The 18,498-nt window shown below is 38.5% G+C and overlaps 1 protein-coding gene across 2 annotated transcripts in view; it reads left to right on the top strand.

The window, feature by feature from the left end:
• Nucleotides 1–18,498, top strand: part of nkain2 (sodium/potassium transporting ATPase interacting 2) — a 316,059-nt gene that overhangs the window by 115,648 nt on the left and 181,913 nt on the right. For both annotated transcript variants that reach the window (XR_012395349.1, NM_001351706.1), the window contains exon 3: nucleotides 6,512–6,592. Coding sequence is in view for 1 of the 2 variants with exons in the window: in NM_001351706.1 (NP_001338635.1) it covers nucleotides 6,512–6,592 (81 nt within the window). In the remaining variant the exon portion in view is untranslated. The remainder of the gene's footprint in view (nucleotides 1–6,511; nucleotides 6,593–18,498) is intronic.

The raw sequence follows: 18,498 nt of genomic DNA, 5'->3' as shown, positions 1-18,498 counted from the left end.
TTCCACTGCACACGACATTTGGACACGACTGTCAGAATACGCCCCCTTGTGGCAGTCGCACAGTATTTTCAGTGTTTACCACGGAGGAGAAGCTGATTCTTATGGTGTCCGAAATAAAGGAGGGCAAATGCAAGGGCCTTTATTCTCTGTGCGTTTACATGGTTTAATGGATAAATGAATACTAGAAACTCATAGACCGCTAAAATATTGGAGAGATTGTGGAGACAACATTAAAAATTTATATTTTTATAACTTTCTTACTTACATTTATGAACAGAAAAGTTTTTTTTAATATAGATTTTTAAAAAAATAACCAAATAAAGTCATATTTCTCATCTTGTGCGCACGAATCTGCTTGGACAACACTGGAATACATCATATCAGGTCGGCAGGTCGCATACGGTCTAGTCGCAGGAGTTCAAATATTTCAACGGATCCGCAGCTCAATTCGGATCCACATTTTACGCATACAGAGATGATCAGAACTCTACGCAGCTTCTGGACTGCTCTCCATTGGAAATGAATGACTTCCGGTCTGTCGCTTGTCGTTTGTCGTGTGCAGTGGAAAGGAGGCTTAAGGATCTGTTCATATATCTTATCTAAAACCAAGTGGAAAATTCCTTTACCAATTTCAATATGTTTTCATCACTGACATACAGTGTATCGGAAAGTATTCACAGCACCTCAATTTGTCCACTTTTTTTTATGTTACAGTCTTATTCCAAAATGGATTAAAGTCATTTATTTCCTTAAAATTCTACATTCAATACCCCATAATGAAAATGTGAAAAAAGATTTTTTGAAATTGTTGTAAATTTATTAAAAATAAAAAAACCTAAAATATCACATGTACATCAGTATTCACAGCCTTTGCTCAATGCTTTCTTGATGCACCTTTGGCAGCAATTACAGCCTTAAGTCTTTTTGAAAATGATGCCACAAGTTTGGCACACCTGTCTTTGGGACTTGTTGCCCATTCCTCTTTGTAGTACCTCTCAAGCTCTATCAGGTTGGATGGGAAGAGACAATGTACAGCCATTTTCAGATCTCTCCAGAGATATTCAATTGGATTTAGGTCTGGGCTTTGGCTAGGCCACTCAAGGACATTCACTGAGTTGTTGTGAAGCCACTCCATTGATATTTTGGCGGTGTGCTTTGAGTCATTGTCCTGCTGCAAGATGAACAGTCGCCCCAGTCTCAAGAGCACTCTGAAGCAGGTTTTTATTCAGGATGACTCTGTACATTGCTGCATTCATCTTTCCCTCTATCCTGACTAGTCTTCCAGGTCCTGCTGCTGAAAAATATCCGCACAGCTTGGTGCTGCCACCACTATGCTTCACTGTAGGGATGGTATTAGTCTGGTGATGAGTAGTGCCTGGTTTTCTCCAAATGTAACGCCTGTCATTTACTTCAAAGAGTTCAATTTTAGTCTCATCAGACCAGAGAATTTAGTTTCTTATGGTCTGAGAGTCCTTCAGATGCCTTTTGCCAAATTGAAGGTGGGGGGTAGCTTTCGTTTGGCCACTCTACCATACAGGCATGATTGGTGGAATGCTGCACAGATAGTTGACCTTCTGTAAGTTTCTGTAAGTTACCCAAATTTAAAAGTTTCCCAAATCCACATGCAGAGGTGTAAATACAAAAATTTGGTATCATTTTAAAGAAAACCCTTTGAGTTTTCATAAAACACTATTGAAAGTGTTTAAATGCACCTCAAGGCTCTGTTCTTGGGCCACTTCTCTTCTCCATCTACACATCATCTCTAGGACCAGTCATCCAGAGACATGGATTCTCCTACCACTGCTATGCTGATGATATTCAGCTATACCTCTCTTTTCATCCTGATGATCTCTCGGTTCCAGCTCGTATCTCAGCCTGCCTGTTGGACATTTCACACTGGATGAAAGATCATCATCTTCAGCTGAACCTCGCAAAAACGGAAATGCTTGTAGTTTCTGCCAACCCGACTCTACACCATAACTTTTCAATCCAGATGGATGGGGCAACCATTACTGCATCCAAAATGGTGAAAAGCCTTGGAGTAACGATTGATGGCCAACTAAACTTCTCTGACCAGATTTCTAGAACTGCTCGATCGTGCAGATTTGCACTCTATAACATCAGAAAGATCCGACCCTTCTTATCTGAACATGCAGCTCAACTCCTTGTTCAAGCTCTTGTTCTCTCCAAACTGGATTACTGCAACTCTCTACTAGCTGGGCTTCCAGCTAACTCTATCAAGCCTCTATAACTGCTCCAGAATGCAGCAGCACGAGTTGTCTTCAATGAACCTAAACGAGCACATGTCACTCCGCTGCTAGTCCGTTTGCACTGGCTGCCAGTTGCTGCTCGCATCAAATTCAAAACTCTGATGTTTGCCTACAAAGTGACTTCTGGCCTAGCACCTTCTTATCTGCACTCACTTCTGCAGATCTATGTGCCCTCCAGAAACTTGCGTTCTGTGAATGAACGTCGCCTCGTGGTTCCATCCCAAAGAGGGAAAAAATCACTTTCTTGAACGCTCGCGCTCAATCTGCCCAGTTGGTGGAATGAACTCCCTAACTGCATCAGAACAGCAGAGTCACTCGCTATTTTCAAGAAACGACTAAAAACTCAACTATTTAGTCTCCACTTCACTTCCTAATCTGCAATTGCCTCTTTGAATATCACACTAAAAAAAAAAAAAAAAAAACTACTAATACTTCCCTTCTTAGACTTTACTGACCTGAAACTTGCCTTTAGTACTTATTCATTGTTGCTCTTAGTTGTGTAAATTGCTTCCTTGTCCTCATTTGTAAGTCGCTTTGGATAAAAGCGTCTGCTAAATGACTAAATGTAAAATGTAAATGTAAAACAACTGTATATGTTGTCTGTGTTTTAAGAAACACCTAAAAAAGGAGGCGCTTTTTGTATTTTATTTTTTTATAAACTCAAATTTGAAATTGTACCTTTTAGGTTCTGTGTGGTCTAGCTTACTGTAATTCATTTTGGTGGTTATTTCTTAGTTAAATACAGGGGAGCTCTTGACACCTACCTGAGCTCATTTATCCCGATATACAGGAGGAAGCCCCGGGCTTAAGCATCTTCTCAGCTCAGTGCTCTCTCCCAAGACAGCATGCCAAACACGCTTTTACTTATCAATCATCAGTTAAGTGTGTGAACTCTTAAACATGTTAGATCATTGATCAGGATGTTTATGTGCAGTTTATAGTTGAACATCATTGCTCAAGAAACTCATTTGCTCAATTTTTTGGTGTTCTCATCGATTGCGTTACTGATATATGCTTGAACTGTGAGAGAAAAGTGCATCAGGTTCTTCGTCCAATGAATCAAGTGACAGATTTATGCGTGATATATATTTGTGTCCAGTCTATCGAGAAAGTTATGGTGTTTTGGAAGAACCAGTTGCTATTCACCACATTTAGCATGGATGAGATTAAACCTCTTGTTGTGACAGCTTTTCTCTCCAGTCGGGTACAATGGACATTCAACACCCTGGCTAGCATAACAGAGTAATATCAATGTACTGATAGATCGGGTCATTGCCTCAAATGTTGCTCAGACCCAAAGTCGAGATGGAGCAGATTGCCTTTTTAGTGTTATGTCTCTCCCATTGGCATAAACAATGCTCGTTTTTTCAGTCTTAGAGCAGTGACCGGCCGTAGAGATGGAGAGGGAGCCTCCTACAGAGATAAATTGCTCACATTTGAACATTACTCTTGCTTATATCCGTTCTGGGGATGCTGTCAGGCCAGATAAATTTTTATTCTAATTCAACTTGGCACGTTCCAGTGGCTGGCAAAGGGCCAAATGAGGTTCCACTACATGCCCGCATCTTCTGTATCTAATGTCCTGACAACATGTCAGATTTCAAGATGGCAAAATTCCTTCCTCTTCTGAGTCTCAACGGTCTGGTGCGCTCCGCTTGCTCGCACAACTTTGTGAGGGAAAGGTTAGGCCAGTAACAGCCCTTGTCGAGAGCACGTTCGTAACCTCCTCCCTACGGATCAACCACCGATGCGTGTTAGAGATATCAAGCAGGATTATGAGAATTAATTGAAGTCAATCGCTCCGTCTAGACCCCCTCCTGCTTAAACATGTGGAGGAGGCTTCTTTTACTGTGGAGTGTTGAAGGCAGAAGAAACATCAACCATTCTGTAGTTAGAAGAGAAGCATAATGGGTTGATCTTTGCCCTTGGCCTGAGGCGCTCACTGTTGCTTGCGCATATAACTGCATATCTTTGAATAAAACATGCTACACTGACACCATTCAAGTGGGTCAGCCTTTTCGTACCAGGTCAGTCCTAATAGATTGTTGCAATGATGCCCCGATTTGTTAAAGATCATATTGACTTAGCAGCATACAGCAAATCCTTCTAATGTAAAACTTAAAAGTGATGCCTAAGAGTGTTTGCACGTAACTTTTTAAAAAATAAGTGGAAAGTGGTAGCATTTTTATTGATGAATCGTTCAGCTTTTCTTTAGCTTTTCAAAGTTGTTTTATTGACTGAATTGCTTGGCTGTGCTCATAAACTCTGTATTACCCTTTCCCTTGCTGTGTGTGCATCTATTAGTTGGGTAGAAACCAAACTGTGATGACCTGTTAGCTAATAAACAAACTAGTACACATGACAGTTTTTAATATTCCCTTTGAATTAAAAAATAGCTAAAATGCAGTAAGCTGCTTTTGCCATGTAGCTTATTTGTGAGTATGTTTACATAGACACCAGTTATCGGATTTTAATATGATTTAGACAATACTCTGATTAAGAGTCTAACATGTAAACGGCGATTTTGGAATTTTTAAAATTATTATTGGTTTCCTTTATTTAATCCAATTAAGGTCATAATCTAATTAACAGAAATCAATATATATATATATATATATATATATATATATATATATATATATATATATATATATTTATATATATATATATATGTGTGTGTGTGTGTGTGTGTGTGTGTGTGTGTGTGTGTATATATATATATATATATATATATATATATATATATATATGGGGCGAAGCAGTGGAGCAGTAGGTTGTGCAATCGCCTCACAGCAAGAAGGTCGCTGGGTCGCTGGTTCGAGCCTCAGCTCAGTTGGCGTTTCTGTGTGGAGTTTGCATGTTCTCCCTGCGTTCGCGTGGGTTTCCTCCGGGTGCTCCGGTTTCCCCCACAGTCCAAAGACATGTGGTACAGGTGAATTAGGTGTGAATGTGTAAGTGGATGTATAAGTGTGTGTGTGAATGTGTGTGTGGATGTTTCCCAGGGATGGGTTGCAGCTGGAAGGGCATATATATATATATATATATATATATATATATATATATATATATATATATATATATATGTATATATACAGTGCATTGGGAAAATATTCATATTGCTTCAATTTTTCCAAAAAATTTTTTGTTACAACCTTATTCCAAATTGGATTAAATTGAGTTAAGCGTAATCGAGTTAAACTATTTAATTAAGCGAGATTTAGATCTTTGACCCAATTGCCCAACCACAATTAAATTCTTTTTAAATAATCTACAACTATTTGCATCTGAAAGAAAAAAGAGGGTTTGCACTGGCGCAAACTGTTTTTATATCTAGCCCAAAACAGGCATTTTCACTTAGATGTTATGGTTCACAACCAAGTGAGGTGGTACATTTGTACAGAGAGGTTGCGGTGTCTTTGCACATGCTCATTTTTTTTCAAAGCTAAGTCCATATTGATCTGTCTATTAGAGGCACTTTTGGGGAGCTACTCAAAATGCATGTCGCTAACTGCTCATTTTCAAGTGCTAAAGGCCGTGTTTTTCCGCTCAAGTCCCATCAGGTAATTCAAATTGATTTTGCATTTCCCTGTGCTCAGTATTTCATTTGCACTCACCTGTCTCACTTTGAATTGGATCAGATAAGTGTTATTTTATCTAAAGATCACTGCCTGCCTAACAGACCTTGGAGTTCTTACATTTTAATCAGTGAAAACATGCTACGAGCTGCTAATGCTCATGAGTGTATTCAGCAACCCGCGCTACATCCATTCTTCTTTTGAGCAAATTCGTTTAGCATAATGGCAGTTTGCTGAATTCCCAAATGATGTGAAACAGGATGAGTGTTTGTTTAGCCAAAATTTGCTTCATTTTCCAAGACACCCCCTTGCGCCAGTTATGGTTTTCCTGGGGAATCTGTTTCATTGTTTTATAATCACATCCCGTTATTTCGATAAGCATTAGCTCGTGAACCGGGGAGCGAGCCACCCTCACAAACTCCCACGCAGGATTCCTGCTTCCTCTGCGAAATGCATGGTCTGCCTCTATTGCTTCTTTGGCAGATTCAAGATTTGTGGAGGCAGAATGTTTTAAGGAACACACATCAGAAAATTAATTACAAAGACAATCTCCCACTTACGCTTTTGCGGGCCAGTTAATCATGTATATGGAAATGCGAATTTGGTTATTGGGGCTCTGGGGTTGGAACAAGTCTTTCAAACACCCTCTTCCTGTCTTTTTCACAGTATGCAGTCTGGTTGGTGCTGTGGGTCGCCTGGAACGTCTTCATCATCTGTTTCTATTTGGAAGTGGGTGACCTTTCAAAGGTAACATCTGATTTTGCATTTCTTTTTCGCAGTGTATAATGCCTCAACCAATGTTTCTTGTGTGTGGCTAAGCATTTACTTGGTTGTATTCATTCATTTTAACTGTGACTTCTTAATAAATATGTTGTAGATCATCAACTTGCATTAGTAGAAAGGTCAGGGAAGGGATTTGCTGATAGTGTTTGTGCCACAGCTATGTGTTAAATCATGTTTAGAGCTGTAAGCGGTGCCTGAATGAGGAGTTTTTATAGGAGTTTGACTAGTCTTTCAAAAAGTGATATATATATATATATATATATATATATATATATATATATATATATATATATATATATGCGTAATTGATTTGATATAGAATTTGATTCTAAGCAGTGGTTCTTCAGTGGCTATAGTGGTCATCTTACTCATGCACATATTATTGTGGGCATCCTGTTGTTTGTGTTTGTGCCCAGTACTTAATTTGTAAATTGCGAGATCCCAGAATATATTGGGATAATGGATCTAGCTTGTTACCAGGGGAGGGAGAGGTGTCGCGAACGAAGGTAAAGGGGGTGGGGCGGTTTGATGTCTAAACTAAAGGGTGGGGGGTAAGGGGTTGAAGTGTCAGCGAAAGTAAGGGGGGGGGGTCTAGACGCAGATGAAAGTAAAGAGCGAGGGGGAGAGGGCTGGTGGTGTTGCGGACGAAAGTGAAGAGGGTTACCCTTGCAACCGCATAACAACACTGACACCCCAGTAACACAACATCGACTCTCACTCATATCACTGCAGCAACTGCATAACAACACTGTGACACAACCACTCAGAACACCCCAGCAACAGCATGGTAACACATTAACTCTTGCTCATAACACCACAGAGACTGCATATCAACACAAATAAAACAATTCTGATCACCCTAGCAACTGCATAACAACACTGACACAACCACTCAGAACACCCCAGCAACTGCATTTACTCTCATTTAGAACACCCCAGCAACTGCATAGCATCACAAGTAAAACAATTCAGATCACCCTAGCAACTGCATAACAACTCAGACCACCCTAGAAAATCCATAGCAACACAAATAAAACAACTCAGATCAGCCTAGAAACCACATACGGTAACAACACGTGGGATAGTAGCAACAACATGGTAACAAATTGACTCCAACTCATAACACCACAGCAACTGCATATCAACACTAGTAACACAAATCTGTTCACCCTAGCAACTGCATAGTAACACATTGACTCTCACTCATAGCACCCTAGCATCTGCATATCGACAATAATAACACAAATCGGATCACCCTAGCAACTGCATAGCAACACTGTGACACAGCCACTCAGAACACCCCAGCAACAGCATAGTAACACATTGGCTCTCTCTCATAATATGCCAGCAACTGCATGTCACTGCAAATAACACAAATCTGATCACCCTAGCAACCGCATGGTAGCACATAGACTCTAACAGCTCAACAAATGCATAACAGATTAACAACCATTCAGAGAAACCCAGTATAGCATCTTAGCAACTACTCAGGATCCCATAGCGACACTCAGAACACCTTAGCAACTGCATATACTTTACATCTTTATCTTCTTCCCCCTCTTATTTTCCCAGCTTTGCCTCTTTCCTTTCAGCTAACAGTTTATTAAATAGACCTGCCTGTGTGTAGAAATAGTGAGCAAATATGCAATTAAAATGTCAAATAGTGTACCCAATTAAATGGCAAACCAGCCATGAAAACTGATTACCAGTTCCACCAAGCACTTTATACGTTTTACATCTTTATCCTGAAAGCTCCCACATCTCCACCTCAGCTGATGAGACCCTACTTTTCTTTCGACTTCCATGTAATACTCACTGCAAGAGTTTTAAATAGGCATTTCTCTACTCATGTGGCGACAGTCCATAATTGCAGGCCTTCAAAGGATATGTGAGCTATACCATGTTTTCATGTCGTTTGTTTTACGTCCGTAAATGGAATCCGTAATGGAGATTGATCCTTTAATCTTAAAATCACCCAGAAATGTCTGGCAGTCAATCTGGTCTTCTGGTTGATATGTCATTAACGTGCAATCTTATCAAGCATCTCGGATGACAGAATGAACGTTTCACTTTAGATCTGTTGGTGCTTTGCAAGCTACGGTGTCAAAGATGTCAGACGGATCGCCGGCTTCAGCTATCATTTCTCTGTTATAGCCTCTCACGCCATCAGGTTCTGATGTGTCACACATCAAGGTTTTTTTTTTTCATTAGTGAAGCCATGGCTTACAAGATCTGGGTAGAAAAGAAGATTATTATAGGTTGGACCAGGGTGCGAATTACAGGGGGTTTAGGGGGAATTGACCCCCTTAATTAATGCTTGAGCCCTACTGAAAGATGTGAAAAGCACATGTATGGGGGTTCAGTCCTCTAAATAGTAAGAAATAGTTTGCTCTGATCTGCATCTTAAAAATTAATATTAATAATTAAATAATACATAATATACAGTAAATATACATTTGACCACCCCACTAATGGATTATACCATTATGAATGCATAATCACGCCAATTAATCTAAGCCGATAGACATGGTAAGTGTTCACAAGACACTTTGCTTGCAAAATAGTTGTTTGTTTCTACATATGGCCTAAAAGTAGAGTAAAATTAGATGCGTTGTTTGTATATTTTGACCTACAGTAACCTCTGAAATGGCTAATCACAGGATATTGTACACAAAGTAACCCACAAAACACTGAAAAATTAAATGTTGCATTTATAAAATAGATGCCTTTTAACTTGATTCACTGAGGCATGTATTTCATAAAATAAAAACATTGCCGAAAAAGTTGATCTCCCCTTCTTGTCAATGTTTTTATTCGCACCCTGGCTTGGACTTCTTGTTAATTTTATCTCAGGCCTTTTTTGGGAGAGCAGGATTAATATGTTTCTCCTTTCTGCATGGATATTCTTCAGTTGCACCTTGAGTTTTGGTTTAGAAAGAAATGGCAGGGTTTTATAGGGATTATAAGTGAGAAAGGGAGGAAAATGCCTTGTTTTAAAGTGAAAATCGACTGGGAGAGAGATGTGAGTGAGGGTTTATCGAATGAAACCAAGTGTAGTCCAGTGGAATAATTCATGGGGTATTGTTCATTAAATCCAGTGACCATATCGCAAGGCCAGTGTCTGGTGTGTGAGAATAGAAAAGAATGGAAAACAGATGGAACCTCTACTGACAGTGACTGATTTAAAATGTGCCGTAGCCACTCACAAATATGGCTCCTCGTGGGAGACTCCCATCACAGTAGATTCCAATAGAGATGTTGCCAAGTGAACGCTCAGATCTCCCTCACTTTTCTACTGTTTCCTGGACATTTAACTTTCTGCACTGCTGCCAACTCTCAAAGAAGCAAGTGCATCTTCAAAAACAAGCCCAAAACAAGCTCAATATGAGTGGATTATGTACTATCAAGTATGCAGTAACAATAAGTGAAGTTTATTTATAAACTAATTTCGAGAGGATCACGTGCTTATGATTGCTTGCAGCCGGCCCCACATTATTCAATTTATGATTCACCAATCAGACGATTCCTAAGCCACTATAAATACCCCATGTTCCATATGACAGCCATCTTCGTTTTAAAGAATCCCCCCTTCCACCCCTACTTTTCCTCCTTTGCTAGATGGGTGGCACGATAGCCCAGTGGTTAGCACTGTTGCCTCACAGCAAGAACGTCACTGGTTCAAGTCCTTACCAAGCCAGCTGACGTTTCTGTGCTGAGTTTACACGTTCTCCCCGTTCTCACTTGGGTTTCTCACAGGTTCTTCACTTTACTTCCGACTGTCAAAAAACATGTACTGTAACTTAAGTTAATTGACTAATCCAAATCGGCTTCACAGACATGCTCCTCGTAAGTAGTTAAGAGTCTCTTAAGAGCAATCACTTTCTGTTCATTAGCTACTACAGCAGGGGAGTTCTCGAGATCTACCTGAGCTAATACTCCCCTCTCGCCTTGCAAACGGGAGGGAGCCCCAGGCTCAAGAATCTTATGAGCTCAGGGCTCACACTCGGGACGGCATGCCAAACAAGGTTAATAAACAAACATCAGCTATGTGTGAACTCTTGAAATAGGCTTTCAACATATTAAACTGAGTCTAAAGTGCAAAAAGAAAAATTGAATGTTGTAGGAGATGCCTACCATTAGCATGGATCTCCATTTGATTGTTTTTTATTGATTGCCGACCTATGTTGACTAATGGAATAGTTCACCCAAATATTTAAATTACCAAATCATTTATTCACCCTCAAGACTTTTACAGACTTGTACATTTTATTCTGGATTTTCCATGGTGTATGATGGTGTTGGGCAATAGCCAACACTATTCGAAAAGCTTCCAAAAGTGAATAAATACATAGTAAAATGAACACTACAAATGCATTTTACATCATGCGTCAGAGATTTGGTTGTAAGCTGCGAGCAGACACTGTCAGTCAGTGCACTGGAGCAAATGGCGAACATAAATGTCAAGAACTGAACTTGCTTGTACAATGCTTTTGAGAACAAGCTAGGACTGCTTGGTTATGGGAAAAAAAAAATCATGATAATTTTGTTCAATATTATAATGATGGCTTTTATTATTACTACTATTATTAAAATTATTATGAATGAATGGAATATATGATCAAAAGTGTTGATTTTTATATATAAAATATATATATATATATATATTAATACAAACACACACACACATACACACACAAAGACACACACACACACACACATATATTTATTGTTAAGCCTGAAATTATTCATACCCCTGGTAATTTTTTACTTAAAGTTACTTTCATTCAACCAGCAAGTTTGTTTTTGTTTGACAGAAAATGACACAGGCTTCCCCCAAAAGACGATGTATAAGAGACATCATTGTTTCAAGAGGCATCATTCTTGTCAGCTTTTATTTACCTTTGAACAACAAGTGGCCATCAGAATTTGCCAGGGGTATGAATATTTTTGGGTTTCACTGTATATGTTTACTGTTACAGTTTATTCATTACTTATCAAACAAAGGTTTATGTGAATGATCACATGATGAATGTGGAGTGCAGGAAAGGGCATGGGATAGGATGCAGCAATCGTTTCATGTCGTTATTTTTCAGAATTGTTGGAGACCAAAATCGACGTAGAGGTGTGCTTTTGCTTTTATAATGCATACTGTAAAAATGAGTTCCACACAATTCCTTCAAATTGTTCAAACACAAATAGATTTACCTAGCTTAATCATTTTTACTATTTTAAGTGGATTGAACATGATCAAACAATTAAGTTTGAAAAAGCAGCAAAGCCATTTTTTTTTTTGAGTGCATGTAACCTGTGTGGCTTTTTTGTGCAACTCAACCAAAGTTACATAAAAAGACAAATACCGTTTTTGTACCCTTCAAGGACACTTTGTCAAGGCGATGCCATTCATAGGAATATTCAAATGACAATAAACATCTGAAAATCTTCAAAAGGGGCATTTGTAGAAGACAGTTTACAAAAGGAACATTTGATGGTCATACCGTACACCCTTCAAAGAACTCAAAGGAAATAGGGTAAAGGGATGTTTTTGGAATTTGCCCTATAAGTCGACTTGGTTACTCAGCTTTGCTTGATTTAAATAAACTTGACCCGCTTTGTTCTTCATAAAATGGAATAGGCCTGTGCGATATTGGAAAGAACTTACGTTGTGAATATTTTTTTTTCTGCAATTTAGATTGTGATAATTCGCCAATAATTTAAATTTCTATTTTAAAAAACATTTATATTGAATGGAACGATTTTAAACATGAGTGCATCTGAAGAAAACATAATAGACTAATTATCACCATAGATAAAACAGTAGAGAAAGGATATAAATGGAGTATTCGTGTACAGAAATAAAATAATTAATTGTACAATAAAGTTATATAGTGTAAGAAAAATCTAATTAAATTTCGTTATAGCTGCAAAAAGCAATCATTCCTTGTGCCCAAAGGCTTTAAACTCACTTAAAATATGTACACAGTCACAAGTCTTAAAACACATACAACCAATAAACAATTTTTTTTTTTTTTGTAATGGTTAAACTGAAATGACTGCAAAATTGTACCTAGTCAACAATAATCCTCACTCCACATCGCAGGATCTATGAATATTGTGCCTTTACACATTATGATATCAATGCTAAAACGATATATTGTTTCCTTTGAAGCCGGTAAATGAATATTGGGAATGCTGTTTGTAGCCGAACAGTCCCTTTCAAAGTATTCACAGTGATCAGATTCTTTTCAGTGGCCAGTGCCACCCATAAAGAGAAGCCTGGTTTATGCACTGCAGATTCGGCACTGTTGGTCTGCAGGATTGGCAGTCCTGATGTGTGTTTCTGAAGCTCATCGTCAGAGGGGCTGGCAGCCTGTCACAGCTACAGCTTTGTGGGAAAAATTGAGAGCCTCCACAAACCTCTGGAGAGCCTCTTCGTGAGTCTTCATTGCCGTTCGACGCCTTCTTCGTTTTTTAACTGGAGAATTGGCACCGCTTCACATCCCACAAGGGATCTTGTCAGTTCGTTGTCAGCTGGAGAAGAAAGTCACTTCAGTATCCTTGATGTCTTTGCGGTCTTCCTTTGAATAGAGAGAACTTGAAGAGGCAAACAAATGGAGTTTGCGGATCCGCCTCGCCGAAATCACTCTCTAAGTCATCGACACGACTTTAATTAGTTCGCAAAGTTATAGGATATTATTTAGCATAATTTATTTCCTTGCGACAGTGCAGCTCATGATTTATTAATGCGGGGGTAATGTGTTTAACCAGGAGACAATCCATTGAGACTCGCAAAGGCAATTAGATTTAGATCACACAGAAACAAATGAAGATAAATGCAAGAGAAAATTCACAGGCTTTCATTTTTTAGGTCGCGTACAAGTCAGTATAAGTCAAGACTTACTCTGTTACTTATATCAAAGTACAGGAACAGATGTGTAGATCTTCCCACAATTACTTTTTAGACTGTTTTGAAAGTTTAAGACAACATAGAGCGCTCTTGATGTAAAAACTGGTGCCAAATAACTGAGGTGCCTTAGACAGCATTCGTGTTTATAGAAATGACAGCTGTAGAATGTTTTTGACAAGGTTCTGTGTGGATAAAAAAAATTACAACAGGATAAAATAATTAACTGCAAATATTAGTTGCTAAACGCCATAAAACCAATTGTTTATAAAAAAATAATAATAATAGTAAAAATAATAATAATGATGATTCCACCAAGATGATGTGCTTTGTGTTGATGAGCTAATTGTTACCATAGCAGCATGTTCTGTTAAAATTAATTGTCTATGTCTGTCTCTTGTGTCTAATGTTCCTACCCTAAAAAGGCACTTTAATTATTCATTCATTCATTTTCTTGTCGGCTTAGTCCCTTTATTAATCCGGGGTCACCACAGCGGAATGAACCGCCAACTTATCCAGCTAGTTTTTACGCAGCGGATGCCCTTCCAGCTGCAACCAATCCACACACACATTCACAAAAACTCATACACTACGGACAATTTAGCCTACCCAATTCACCTGTACCGCATGTCTTTGGATTGTGGGGGAAACCGGAGCACTCGGAGGAAACCCACGCGAAGGCAGGGAGAACATGCAAACTCCACACAGAAATGCCAACTGAGTCGAGATTCGAACCAGCGACCCAGCGACCTTCTTGCTGTGAGACGACAGCACTACCTACTGGATGCATTGCATTGATCCATATTAACAGTAAAAGTTATTAAAAAATATTCTAATTCAAGTAATAAAATAGGATTATGTGCGGTGTGTATTTATAAACTGATTTCGAGAGAAGCACATACTTATGATTGAACTTCGGCTGGTCCAGCATTACCTAATACACGATCCACCAATCAGTCGATTCCTAACTCACCATAAATAACCAGAATTTTTTACCTCAGTATCTTCGTTTTAAAGAATCCCCTCTTCCACATCTTCGCCTTCTTCCTGTCTAGACAGGGTGACTGGCTTCCCATGTTTTTAGCCCTTTTGCCTTGCAAGAATGTCACCGGTTCAAGTCCTTACGAGGCCAGCGGACATTTCTGTGCAGAGTTTACATTTTCTCCCCGTGCTCACGTGGGTTTCCCCGTTTCTTCCTACAGTCCAAAGACATGCAGCATAGGTGAATTGAACAAACCAAATTGGCACTATAGACAAGCTCTAGCCAGCAGTATATTTCCACAGTAATCCATAAATTGTTACTTATAGCTCGGGAGTTTTCGAGATCCACCTGAGCTCAAACTCCCCTCTCAGCCTTCAAACTGGAGAGAGCCCCAGATTCTTTTAACCTCAGGGTTGTCTCCAAGGACAGCATGCCAAATATGTTTTTATTATCAATTGTCAAATAAGGGTGAACTCTTAAAACAGTTTTATTTTAAAACCTAAATAAATATACTACAATTATAATAAATGTATTTTTTTTATTTAACAGGATTACATAAAGCAGAAAGAGGCAGTAAAAACTAATTAAAATTAGTGAAATAAGGAAAAACTCTAAATAAAAAAATTCCATCAATTCCAAATACATTAAAAAAGAATAATAAATTATATATATATATATATATATATATATATATATATATATATATATATATATATATATATATATATATATATATATATATATATATAAAGCAATTATAACATTAATTAAATCAAATATTTTATTTTTAATTTAGTAATGGTGTTAATCAAATAAAAGCATCATTTGTGTGACTAATTTCATAAACATTTAAAATGCAGACCAAAACCTTTTGAATTCCACTGTGATTGTGTTGGTTAGAATAAGCAGTGGGGAGGAAAAAAGAAATTGGTTTTACCCACGATGACTGACAGATGAGGCAGCGGGCCCGTTTTATGTGCAATCATTTCCTGTTTATCCGCATATTTTAATGTGAATATTCTTGAGGTTATTGTCTGCCGCAAAACCCCTCCTCTATCTCGAAGTCCACATGTGCATGTTTGGAATGGGATTTGGGAGCCATTACTTGAGGATAGGGGTGTTGAGCAAAAGTGACAGCAGAGATTTTGAGGAGGTGGCCAAAGTAAATAGCACAGCAGCCTCCATCCAGTCCACTAGTTTATAAGCAAACACAGACAGTCTGGCGAGAGGCGGGAGTTGCCTATTGCACCTCATTTTGCAATCCAGAAGATGCTCCCCAATCTACTACCCAATCCCCGTGGCCAGATTGCATGCCTGCCTTTCCGCTAAGGGTTTAGTTTAGTAAGTGTTGTAGAATATTATGTGCTACGGGCATTCATATTGACTATTTAACAACGCATGCTCAAGTCATTTTTTAGAAGCAGAAGCTACATGTTTCTATGTTTTAGGTTTAAAGTAAACAAGTTTAGTGATGTAACCCTCTACTTTTATTGAAAATATGCTCATTTAACTTCCCTAGGGGTAAATAGTTGAGTTTTACCATTTTTTTATCCATTCAGTCTGGTGGGAACACTTTTAGCTTAGCTTAGCATAAATCATTAAGTCTGATTAGACCATTAGCATCTTGCTCAAAATTTTCCAAAAATAATTTAGATAATTTTAATATTTAAAGCTTGACTTGTCTGTATTTAAACTGCGTACTACAGTACAATTAATGGAAAATGAAAAAAAAACAACAACAACAATTAGCTATTTTAATATGTCTAAGAACTTTACTCTCATTCTGGCGTAAAAATCAAATAACTTTTCTCCACCAGACCTGAAGATCGACTGAATGGATTAAAAAAATGGCTATTAAAAATGGCTATTTCCCAAGATAGTGGAGTGTTCCTATAAAGTGTTTACATTTTAAATTCAGTAACCTTTATTATTATTAGCGACACCGGTGGCCAAGTGAACTGCAGTCTGCACATTTCGTTCTCTGCTCGCCCTTGTGTATATACAAAAAACTGAATGTGAATCAATGCCCTGAAATACTCACAGCAAATATCTTTAGTTTGTTGTGTGATTGGAAAAAAATATGTTGGAAATACTTCTGATTCCATTTATTTATTTTCCTTCAGCTTAGTGCCTTTATTAACCTGGGGTCACCACAAAGCAATGAACCGCCAACTTATCCAGCATATGTTTTATGCAGTGGATACCCTTGCAGCTGCAACCCAGTACTGGGAAACATCCATACACACTTATTTGGAGGCACAACTGTAACCTAAAAAAACCTCACACACTGCTTCCTTGTGTGGCAACATGGGAAAATCAACAAGCCAAAATCAAGAAAAAAAGAAAAAAAAGCCAGATTACAATTAGCTAAATTACACTAGGAAAAATAATAATTTTTGGAGACATGTCCTGTGGTCTGCTGGAACTAAGATTGAACTGTTTGGCCCGAATGGCCAGTGTTACATTTGGAGGACAAAGGGACAGCTTACAAGCCTAAGAACACCATCCCAACTGTGAAGTATGGGGGCGGCTGTCATTTTGTGAGGCTGTTTTGCTACAGGAGGGACTGGTCCACTTTATAGATGGCATCATGAATAGGGAAATACTGAAGAAACAGCTCAAGACATCAGCCAGGAAATTAAAACTTGGCCATAAATGGGTCTTCCAAACAGACCATGACCCTAAGCATACTGCCAAATTAGTTAAAATATGCTTTAAGGAAAAGAGAGTGAATGTTTTGGAGTGGCCTTCACAAAGCCCTGACCCTCAATCCTATAGAACATTAGTGGGCAGAGTTGAAAAAGCCTGTGCGAGTAAGACAAAATCTGACCTTGTTGCACCAATTCTGTCAGGATGAATGGGCCAAAATTCCTTCCAACTATTGTGAGAAGCTTGTGGAAGGATACCCAAGAATTTTTTTTTTAATGATCTCATTATTCTGGCATTTAGCAAATGTAAATCATTTAGGTAATCCTAATGGACCTAAAATAGTAAACGTTTAGTATGATTTACCATTAGACTTTTTTAATAAAAATGGTTAAGTTCCCTTTTTTAGAGTGCATGTAAACTTCTGGTTTTATCTCAAAAAATGTGTTTTGGTATTTGGTGACCCTTGACACTCATGGTTTTTCTGTAAAAGTTTTCACTCTCTAAACCAAACACAGTGATTCTCAAAACTTTCCTAAAAACAAATTCCCCAAACCTTTTTCATGTCTGCCTTCTAGCATGAATTTGTTTTTATTATATTGGTATTTCACGGTAGTGAAGCTTGTGATAACGCTGTCCAAAAAACAGCAACTTAATCCAAAGAACTTCATTGGCACGGGTTTATTTCCCCCTTTACAAAGAAAGCATCTTAAAATGCCCGGCCCTGTCAACACACTCCGAGTCCTCATAATATTCAGTAAAATGTTGGAAGTCTGAAAAACTGTCAGGGGGTGAAAGTGATAAGGTGATTTATAGTCAATTTCACTGGGAGCTGGTGGGGAAACGCTGGGCCTGTCAGCCCTGGCTTCTCAAAACAAATGACTGTGAGCCCATGCACTGGCTCAATAAGGCTATCATTCCCCATCAGGACACATCACTGCCACTTGGAGATGCTTTTGGGAAGGTATTTGAGGCACAGGTGAGTCAGTGATACACATGTGCGCTGCTGCTCCATCTAATGCTGCTCTTTGGCTGGCAGTAAAGCTCATAGAGATAATTGTTTGCTTACCAGAATGCCGCACAAACCACAAACACATATTTGTCCCTAATAAGATAACAGAATGACATGGTCTTTGGCTTTGACAGCACTGACTTGATTTGTTGCTGGGTTTTGAAGCGGAAACCTCAAGCTTGTTTTGAATGAGAATGGGGAAAGTTGTTTACATGTGTTCCTATGAACTTAAGTCAATAATTCCAGTTGTTGCTTGTTAGGTTGATTGTTAAGCAGAGTATGTCATCAGTAAGATTTGTGTTTGGGGTGGATTTTATTTGATATATGTA

This window comes from Danio rerio, chromosome 20 (genome assembly GCF_049306965.1).
Source record: "Danio rerio strain Tuebingen ecotype United States chromosome 20, GRCz12tu, whole genome shotgun sequence".
Classification (NCBI taxonomy): domain Eukaryota; kingdom Metazoa; phylum Chordata; class Actinopteri; order Cypriniformes; family Danionidae; genus Danio; species Danio rerio.
This window is presented reverse-complemented; position numbering and strand designations above follow the sequence as displayed.